Here is an 11,296-nt window from a genome sequence, read left to right on the forward strand (position 1 = left end):
TGAGCTGATGGCGGTCGTCATTGTAGTATTTTATGTCCCACCGAGCACCAATGTGGTGGAGACTGTGGGTGAACTATACCACAACATCAGCCTGCTGCAGACGGCTAGTCCTGAAGCTTTCTTCGTTGCAGCTGGAGACTTCAAACAGGCAAGTATCATGTCTGTCTTACCAAATTTTTATCAATATGTGAAATATGCAACCAGGGGCAACAACACATTAGATTAGATTTGTATAAACACGATTTATACACATTATAGATCACGTGTATTCAAAATAAAAAATCCCTCAGAGCAGCCCCCCCTCGCATACAGATGCACAGAGAAATGACAAATCATGAATCTTGAAGACACCCACCAATGGAATGTAAAGACTGTCCTCAGGCTTCCAGATTGTAGCTGCTGGCAGAGGAGAGACGTAGTGAAGTAACACAGAAGAATGACTGCAGCTCAATGAGTTTGGACATTCTTGTATAATCTGAGGAAGTAGTGGGGGCCAGTGGAAGAAATCCTTGCATATCTCCGAAATGTGACTGTGAATGAGACCAAGCAAGTGCTCTTTTTGTTAGGTTAAGATTTGTTTTCTGCCATTTTACCATCATTGGGCTTTTAGGATTCAAAGTGTTGTTAGTTTTGATATTTTTATCCACAGAAGAGTTTTGACTCCAGGAATGGCCGTGTTGGTGGGTAATATTCCTATTGGACGAGTGGCTGTGTTTTTTGGACGTGTTCTGCAGAAGATGAAGCTGATTGACTTTTGCTCCCCTGACTTTTGCATTCTTGCCTGAGGCTGACTTTTTCTGTTTTTTGTGAATGTTGCACCAACTGTTTGATAGCTGCAAATCAGAAATGGTAGAGTTTGGGATTGAAATCTGTGAGCTGTTGTGAGTAGACAGAGGGGTTTGTGTAAATCCTCACGTTGTAGAGGAAACATCGTGTAGCATTACATCCAAGCCAATTTACAGCAGGAAGGGATCATTTCCATTAGCAAAGAAGTGTACACATTTTTTAATCTGAACAATATTTAGTCAAGAATCTCTGCAAAATCTGCAAGGAGACCATACTTTTATTTATGAAATGTTGGATCAACGCTGATGCAAAATGAAGTCAACAGCCAACGGTAGCATACCACTTCACCTAAAGAAATTTAAAACAATCGGTGAGAATTAATTTCTTCCAAATGGATTTATCATTTAATTGAAATATTTAGCATCTTCTCAGTATTTTTGTCTTTCCGGCAGATCATTTGGCATTGTATGATAGTTTGAATTGTTATATTTTAACTTATGAAAGTCTAACTGAGGGCAGCTATCCTGTCCAGCATCCAGAGAGACGTGGCTGTGCTGTTATTTTTACTGAGAATAAGACAGTGCATGCTGACCACAACTGATCAGATCTCAATGCTGTTTTCCTTTTATTTCACTAGAGGGCACACTTTGCTATTGTATTCTGTCATGAGTTCTTTCTGTTTTATTGGAGGATCTGCTGTCAGTGTGACAAACTCATTTGCATAGAGGAATGCAAATATCATTGTGGGAAAGCAGATGAGAATAGAAATCAGCAACCGGTGATTATTTTAATTATCAATTAATCAATTACTTTAATGATTAACTGAGTGTATGGTATATAAAATAATAAATTAGTCTTTTTTGATGATCTGTTTGCCATCTGCTATTATTCTACTAAACTTTGTTGAATCAATTTCCTGAACTTCTTTCAAGTGTGCTAGTTGATGTTTTGATTGTTTGTGTTTTGTCTTGACCAGTTGCATGTCCATGATTCCCTCAGCCTGGATGGGTTTGTGTCTACTTTCTCCAGATGTACCTCAGACACCAGCTGTCCTGGTCTTTACTCCTTGGACTGTGAAACAGTGATGTTGGCTGAGTTTTTTTTTTTTTTTTTTTTTTTTTAAATTTTATTAGATTTTCAACATACACAACATAGCTCAGACAGAACACAGAGACAGAACGATAAGGGCAGGTGAGTACAGTAAAATGTCACTCGAAATAAAAAGACAATTTATGAATTAGTGAGAGGGAAATCCTTTGAGTACATGAGAGGCTAGTAACAGGCCAGTAAATTTCAGATAGGGGTCCCAGGTAGAGTAGAAAGTGTCTAAAGAAGAGTTAAACATGCATATGATGTATTTACTGGGAATGCATTCCACTGTAAGATTGTGCCAAGATTTTTTTGTGGGAGCACAGTCTTTGATCCAAAAATACAGTATATTCTTTCTGGCACTGAAAGTCAACAGGTTAAATAGTCGCTTGTGTTTTGAGTCAATACGTGGGTCCACGAGGCCAAGGAGGAGATATTGGGGTTGGCTGAGTTTTTAACATCTTCACTTCGATCACCAAAGCTCAACAGAGACTGACTTGTGGTAGTTTTTTTAGAACCTGTGGTTTATTGAGTATATTTCCACAAACACACTATAACACAAAAGTAAAACTCTGATGGTTTTCATCAAAGACACATGTAGCTTAGAAATCTTACAAAATTTAGTGACATGTCCTCCTGTTTTTTTTCTTGCAAAAATAGTTACTGTACAGCTTTTCAGCTTATCTTAGTGTATGCAGTGCTTATCAAATACATTAGACCACCAGCCAGTGTAAGGTGTTTGCCACCACTGCCCTAAATTTACAGTATTACTGATTACCAACATGTTTTTGTCTGTTTCTGTAATGATTTAATCCACCAGTATGTGCAAATTCCTTAATCAAAATTATATCTTTAATGCTAAAATATAATTATTGTTATCCATGAGTTTTCAAATTTTCTGAAAAAAAAACTGAAAAAATGGTAAAAAAAATCAGAAAAAAATAGTAAAACACATTATTATTGTTTGAGATTCCAAATTACTTATTGTCTTGCATTCTTCAACAGAAAAATTAGTTTCAGTTGTTGTATCTAATTCCTGATTCATTTCTGACTTCTGAGAGAATTCCGGTATCCTCGCTCAAATTAGGCTAAAAAAAAAAACACGTGAATTCAGTTTGAAATTCCTCATTCCTTTTCAACATGGTGAAGTGTAGGGAACTCACTGAGAAACACAGAGTCTAAATTAAAGCACTTCATGATGCTGGATGGTCTTTGAGACAAATAGGGCAAGACATAAAGTGTTCTCACAGTGTGGTCAAATACAGTGGTGGAAAAAAGTTTTTGGACACCCATACATTTGTGCAATCTTGCATTAAGAATCACTCTTAGGTGCACTCTTCAAGTGCATTTTTTTAGTACAATCATAGCACTAATACTAAACAAATCCTAAAAAAGCCATTAAAAACTTCAAATTCATTGGTTCCATAGAAATAAGAAATTTTGAGTCTTGAGTCATTTTGTTCGAATTTAGTTTTGTTAGTTTTTCTTGTAAACAATAAACAAAAAATAAAATTTGCATTTGTTTGCGTCTGTCAAATGCAGCCACACCTTTTGAAACACCAAAAAGATTTTTACACAAATATTTCATTATAATATTTGAGATTGTGTAAAATTTTAAGTGTGTGTCTTAGACTTGATTGCAGAGACTGGTACTTACACAATGCTCCAAGGAAGAGGCTGAAAACGAAAGCTAACCGAAGCAAATGTCAGGCACTTCAAGATTTTAAGTACTAGAGACAGAAGGAAGACCACTTCTGATCTTCAGGCAGAGATTAATGCTTCTAGAACTGAGAAAGTCTCTAGAATGACCATAAATAGATGACTGAAGGAACGAAGCTTAAAGGGAAGAATTGGTGCTAAGAAGCCAATATTGAGGCCTGCGAACATCCAAAAATGGCTAAAATTTGACAGGGAGCACAAAGATTGGACTGTAGATGACTGGAAGAAGGTACTCTGGATGGACAAGTCCAAGTTTGAACTCTTCGGTCAGCATCGATGTGTTTTTGTTCATAGAAATGCTGAAGAATGTTTTGATGCTAGATGCGTTGCACCCACAGTGAAAAACAGTGGAGATTCCGTTATGGCATGGGATTCCATTTGTGGAAAAGGCACAGGAAAATTACTTAAATTGGATGGTATCATGAACAAGAAGGTCTACCACAACATCTTGGTACATCATGGATCCCCTTCTGGATTGTAATAATATTAATAATAACTTTATTTATATAGCACCCTTAAGAACAGCTTTCAGAAGGTGATTTGACAGTCAAAACATGCAAACACAAACCATCAAGCAAGACATAAGGAGACAAGGCAGAGTAGTCATTTAAAATAAATAGTAAAAATGATAAGTTAAATGAATAATTAACTAGGTAGCACACATATCAAACAAAGGAACTCGGTGGTTTAAAAATTAATAAGATTGAAGGTTAAAAGTTCAAAACTAAAAATCAAAAAAATTGAGAATGAAAAAGAAAATTTGAAATATCACACCAAAGAACTAGGCAGCTAAAATTAAAATAAAATGAGAGAACATATAAAATAAACAGGACATAATATAGAATAAAAGACTACAACTAATTAAACTTAAAAGTAAACTTCACAGGAATTCTATAAAAGTGGGTTTTAAGAAGTGATTTGAAAGAAGTTACTGACTCTGCAAGCTTTATCGCCTTAGACACGTCATTCCAAAGTCAAGGGATCCTGATGGAGAAGGCTCGGTCACCCTTAGATTTAAGCCTTTGAAGGACCAGAAGGGATCCACCTGAGGATCTAAGGCTGCCAGCAGGCTCATAAGGGGTCAACAGATCGCAGATGTAGCTTGGGGCAAGACCCTGTTGAGCTTTAAAAGTGATCAGCAAAATCTTAAAATCAATTCTGCAATGAACAGGGAGCCAGTGGAGGGAAGCCAGGATGTGTGTGATGTGATGTCGTCTTTTAAAACTGATAAGAAGCCTAGCTGCTGCATTTTAGACAAGTTGGAGGCGACAGAGGAGCTTTACAGGAATGCCAGAAAGGAGGGAGTTAAAATAATTGAAATGGGAAAAGATGAGTGTATGTACAAGTTTTTCCAGATCTGGGTGTGAGAGCATGGGCTTAATCTTGGAAATTGTTCAGATTTGGAGGAAGCAAGACTGGATAACCTTTTTGATATCGGGAGCTAAACTGAGGTCTGGGTCAAATAAAAATCTAGGTTTCTGGCAACGAGCTTGGTGGATAATGGATCAATGTTGTTGGCAGTGAGACTGCTGTGTAGGTTTGGAGGGTTAAAGAGTAATACTTCAGATTTTGATTTGTTTAGTTGAAGAAGGTTTTGAGCTATCCCACTGATTGAACCTGATTGGTCGTGGGTTCATATACCAAGAAGACAATGACCCCAAGCATGCTTCAAAACTGTGCAGAGACTGCTTGACCAAGAAAAAAGCATCTGGAGTACTGGAACTGATGGACTTGCCAAGTCAAAGTCCCGACTTGAATCCTATTGAACAGATCTGGAATTTATTGAATTCAAAAATAGATCATACAGAAGTTTCATTCAAAGCAAGTCTCTGGGAATAGCTACAAACTATTTCACAAACGTGACAGTCGACAAGTACACAAAACTTATCCCAGCAAGAATGCAAGCTGTTTTCAAGGGCAAAGAAGGTCATACACATAATAAGGTTTATGGTTAATATATGTGAATAAGGACAGAGGATGAAGCTGACTGACTTTAGCTCTCCTGACTTTTACTTCATTGCAACGTAAGGAGGTACAAAAGGTTTACTTTTCTGTTTTTTAATGAATGTCGCACTGAGTGTTGGATAGATAAAATATTAATATAATATGACAATATATGTGAATAAGGACTATTAACTGTTCCAATTTATTATCTGCCTAATAAATAACAATACCATTTTAAGGCTGAAACATTTTTTTTTAACAGATTTCTAAAATATTTGTTTTCTGTTTTTTTTGACAGGTGGTCTAATAAACTCGTTAACCATTGTTTATATGCTAAAGTAATTAGGAAATTTGGATTACTACTAATATGGTGTGAGCATCCCAGGTGCGCATGGACCTGACGTCAAAACAAACACTAATCAGTGGTTTTGTGGATGAACAGTCAAGATAATATTTGTTGTGTTACTGTCTTTCTTTATAGTGTTACACCATCCATGGTTTGGAGCTTTCCATGGTGACAGTGGTCAACTCTAGTCTTCAAGTTGTCTAGGAATCATTTGTCAGTTTTTGTATTTTTGGCTGTTTGTTTTCCTCATCTTTACTTAAGCAGAACATATTCACTGTGCACCTACTTAAACTCTACCTTCCCCCTGTTGGCAATAAGATCCTGGTAAGAAAACTGGCAAGAAGCTCAAGGCTGAGCACTTGTACTGTATCTTAATGAGGATGTAAAGTGGCAGTAAAGATACAAAGTTCAGGGAAATAGGCTTGCCACAATGTAGCAAAAGTGAGTATGAAATCTGTTTTCTTATTTTCTCTAGTCCTGACAGAACCGCTTTTATGATTCCTTCAGTCCTCAGTAATCCTATCATAATGTTTTCACTTCTTTCATTGTCCTTCTAACAGTTGCAGATTCCCATCCACCGAACTTGAAATCCAAATAAAATCCAAATAAACACGTATTGGAATAAGAATAGAGATTTTATTTTTGAGAAAGTCAGAGAAGATGGGAAAACTGAAAAATTCTGGAAAGACAATAAACAGTCTTCACAGTTTATACATGAAAAGACAAACACAGTTATGCAAATGTGAATATCATGTCTGTTTTATGAAGTTCTGTCGGTTCTGAGACATGAAAAGCTATTTAATTTTTGGTTTAATTTCATCACTTGATTTGTGTAAAAATTTTATTTGCAGCTCATTTGTCCATGTCTGTAGAAATATTTGTGATGGCACTATAGTGTGCTGAGAAAACCTGACATCAGTATTATTCAAGTAAAGGAACAGAATGAAATCTTTTTTTTCTTAAATTCACACCAGCCAATGAACATTCAGAGTTGAATGTGAAATTGACATCAGATGCAGTTATGCAAATTAGTACACATTTCAGCAGTTAATATTTAAAAGAGCATCCAAAAGAGTGACAAATTCTCAAATCCAGGTTACGTTACATGTTTTTACACCAATACACAACCAGTTTATTCATACATCAGTTCTTTATCAGTCACACTTGTGTTCAGTCCATCACTCAGCCTTTCTCTTTGTCTTTCCTTTCCTGCCACAGCACCTCTGGAAGCAGAAGCTGCAGGTCTTGACAAAGAGGAATATTAGGAGCAGAACTATGGTGAGGAGGAAGGCTATGACATCCAGGCTGTGATACTGGTACCAGGTGAGCTCATGGGCCTGGACCCTCAAGTGCTTTGCCCCTTTGTTTCTCATGGTGAACTCAATCCAGAACACTGACTCATCCAGGGCACTCATGGGTCTGTCATGGTGGATACTGGACAGTCGCATAGCATTTTCCTTGTACCTGTGAATGGATATAGATGAATACATATTATCACACTGTAGTTTTAACTTTTATCCTTCAAGGTTGTTTCCCTTATAAAGACTAGGGATAAAAACAGGGATGCATGTTTTATTGTGTATTTTACAACTTGAATATCTTTCAGATAAGCAGGTGTATGAGGGGATAGAAGCCACCCAATGGTTTTATTGTCTTAATGTGACCTTTGAAAGTCAGTGATTTGAATTGAAGTCAAGTCCATTGTCAGGTACATTTAAAAGGTACAGTTTTACATTGAAAGTTGTACAATGAAATGCATACGCCCTGGTTCTCCATCAGCTCTTAAAAGTAGGAATAAATATGAATGAAAATGATTAATAATAAACAGGACATTAAAAACAACAGTAAACATGAAATCCCACGAATTGTAGATAACTCACTGTGAAAATGTAAATGGCCTAATGTTCAGTAATCTAACTGCTTGGAGATAAAACCTGCTTTAAGGTGGTTGGTTAGTTATTAGTTGTTTTTCTGAGGACAGGACTGAGAACAAACCATGTGCTGAATGACTGTCCTCAATGATACTTTGTGTCTTGCATTGCAATGGGACATCAGTGTCTGGGACGCTGGTCTTCCAATAATGACCAAAGCAGATTTTACCTCCAGTAAAAATGCTCTCTATATATCCCGTTAGAATTTGACAACATTTCAGTTTTATCAAGGTATCACAGAAAATCTGAATGACAGCATTGGTGCTTAAAGACCAGGAGATCAAGCCTGAGATCTGACTGTCTCAGAATCTAAAATTATTGATGATGGAGACTGGTGGCTGAACAGTCTGTTGTCTTGACACCATATAGATTGGTCTCTCTGCTTCCTGTAGGCGTCCTAATTGTTGTTAATCAGTGGAATCACTGCGGTGTTGTCTGTGAGTCTCACAATACTCTTATTGTGATACTTGACAACACAGTCATATGTGAACAGACTGTAGAGTGATGGACTGTCATGTCAGTCACTGCATTAGACCATGGCTTCTTCAGAGCATGTTATCATTCTGACACCCATATTATTAATGTGAATTCTCCAAAAAAGCACAAAGAAAACAATGTTTCAATACCTCTAATGCCCTAAAAGTGCAGACCTGTAGGAGGACTTACGATTTGTCATTGATGACAGTGTTGATGGCATCTGTAAGGTCCTCACTCTTCATGAAGTTCAGGTCCACAGTAACTGCAGCTCCTTTAGCCTTCATGTGGACCAAGTTGTCTGGCTGGTCAGCCCACAGTGGGATTCCCACCATTGGAACACCGTGATAGATGGCCTCGTAAATCCCATTTGTGCCACCATGAGTGATGAAAGCTCTGGTTTTAGGGTGACCTGATTGGTGGCAGAAATCATGAAACATGCAGTATTACTGGAGATGATCAGAGGAGTTATGAAGAAATACATTTGCAGGTTCAAAAAAATACTTGAACTATGCAATAAGACAACAGATCAAAATCACCTGAAGTAGGACAAGGGTTTACATGACATGCAGTATTTAATCAAGATAACATTTATTGCTGTATGAACAACCAGTTGTATTGTGCTTGCATTGTTCAAGCTGAAACAACAAATAGTGTTTTACATGACATTCAAAGCACAAAGTCAATTAAAGAAATTCCAGCAGCTTAAAAAAAATTAACTTAACATGGATGGAAGTGAGACAACCTCCAGATACACTTTTTAGCGAACAGCAAAACATTTTTGTTAAATTGGCAGCACCACTGTCAAAGTTGTGATTTGACTGGCATTTGATTATATGAACATTGTATCTTTTCCTGATGGTAAAAATATATATATATTCTTTAAGATTTTTTTCATATCCCTCCTTCAAACAAAATATGATGGATACCAAAGTTACTCACCCAGTAGGTCGTTCTGAGGGATCCAGTCATATAATTTGGTGTTGGGACCCAGAGTTTTTGGTTTTTCTCCACTGTATCTCCACAGAACCTGTAGACAACAGGAAAAAAACAAAGCCATAACATAACACAGCAATACTTTTGTCATCATTTAATGTAAAGCTTTGGATTGAATAATCATCATTTAAGATAACTTACTTTAATTGACATATAAAATGTAGCCAACGTGATTTGATGGAGTCACTTGTTTTTGAAAAATAAGGCTTTTTTTCCATACGTTTATGTCCTTTTATTTTGTACTTCCCTATTACCGTATCTGAATTTACAACAGTTTTTAAGAACAACAAACTCATTTGGACTCGTTAGAATTGTCATGGTGACAAACCAGAGCTGATAAATTCTTCAAACATGGCAGTAACAGAATAACCATGGGGCTCCTCTGACCAACCGACTGAGGATCTGAGAATGGAGCTAACTGATGTCTACAAAGCAAAGAGGATTTTTAAAAGATCAAAGCACTTCCAGCTTGAAATTTCTTAATCTTGAAGTCAGCAGTAATGTATAGAGGTCCACAGTTAATTGAGACATTTGAAACCACTGGGTTGAGTTCAGACTGACTCTGTAGCAGATGATGCTCCCATCTATAAAACTGTTTCAGGGTTACTGAAGGTGGTTCCAGTTGGCACAGACTGATGGTCCTCTGACCTTTTGAGGGATCTGAGCGAGGCCTGAGGCTATCATGTTTGCCTTCTCTGTGGTGATGTTCTTGATCATGGATCCTAATGTGAAGACCACGATGCCAGGGTCTCCAGAACTATTGACAAATTGTTCCATTTCCTGCCAGAAAGAAGAATATTCTCTATCAGCAAGTCAAACAGCTGTTTGCTTTTCCTTGTTCAGCATTTTTACTGCTGGCTCTCTTCATTGTTTAAGTCAGGAATACTGCACAAGTGTGTTGTAATGACAGATTAATAGGCTTGTGAGAGTGGAGACAGGCCTACCTTTGGTAAAGGTTTAGCAGGTCTGCAGTGGATCCCACCAACATATTTGAAGTTGGGGAGGAAAGGACGAGGGAAATCAAAATCCCAGTAGATTCGTAGTAACCAGATGTCTGCTCTGCCCATCATCTCACAGGCACTGGTGGGTGTTCCTGTTGCATTGCAAAAGAAATGGACTATGGAATTTCACCAGTACTTGAGAATATACAGCAAATGTTCTCATAGCATTTTATACCATGTGATTAAATATAAAATCACTGCAGTACATCCTTAATGTGATCCATACAAAAATGTGTTCTTGCAGTGGTTCTTTCTCAGCCGCTTACCTTTGACTTCAGAGTAATATTTATCTATTTCTTTCCATACGATGTACTCCATCAAAACGTCCTGCAGAGTGTTGTAGACAACGCTCAATATTCTCTGTGAGAAATCCATCTTGTCTGTAAGTTTGCTCAAAGCTCCAGGAACAAAGGAAGGTGGAGCAGGTACCTGACCACACAGCCTCTCCCAGTTATTAGCTAAGGAAGCGCGCAAGGAGAAGACGAGGGGGATGTCCAAAATGTCTGCTACTAAGTCACTGCCAGGGTAAATGGGGTCAGACAGGAGAAGGTCATAATTTCCCTCCTTCAACTTCTTCATGATGGTTTCTGATTTCAGCACACCGTCCAATACCTTTAGAAGAGCCTGCAACTGAGTCTTCATCACCTCTATGACTCTGAGATAAATCTGCAAGTAGCTCATATGATCCATCTCATACATGGAGAATTCAAGGAAGTTGTTTATCAATCCCTCCATGTCCTCCACTGAAACAGAGACATTGAAGGGTTCGTAACGAAAACGTGAGGGTTCACTGCTGTTCATGAATAACGATGAGCTTGGGACCAGGACTGTCACCTGGTGTCCTCTGTCGATCAGCGTGTCCAGCACCGGTTTGATGTTAATCCAGTGGCTGCCTTCAGTATACCACACTAAAATCTTTCCTCCATTTGCACTCCAAGTCATGCAAAGTACCAGCAGGATACAAGCAGAGAGACGCAGCTCCATGGTGGCTGTTGTTCAGTAGGAATGGC

General features: G+C 37.8%; 1 protein-coding gene across 1 annotated transcript; it reads right to left on the reverse strand.

Annotated features, from left to right (window-relative positions):
* Positions 1–6,500: 6,500 nt before the first annotated feature.
* Positions 6,501–11,296, reverse strand: LOC129347254 (UDP-glucuronosyltransferase 2A2-like). The gene is made up of 6 exons (XM_055011173.1): positions 10,553–11,296; positions 10,230–10,378; positions 9,934–10,065; positions 9,232–9,319; positions 8,482–8,701; positions 6,501–7,348 (listed from the first exon to the last, which is right to left on the reverse strand). Exons 1-6 carry the CDS (start codon positions 11,268–11,270, stop codon positions 7,063–7,065), a joined length of 1,593 nt encoding a protein of 530 aa, XP_054867148.1. The 5' UTR covers positions 11,271–11,296; the 3' UTR covers positions 6,501–7,062.

The sequence above is a fragment of the Amphiprion ocellaris genome, chromosome 6 (assembly GCF_022539595.1).
Source record: "Amphiprion ocellaris isolate individual 3 ecotype Okinawa chromosome 6, ASM2253959v1, whole genome shotgun sequence".
Taxonomy (NCBI): Eukaryota; Metazoa; Chordata; class Actinopteri; family Pomacentridae; genus Amphiprion; species Amphiprion ocellaris.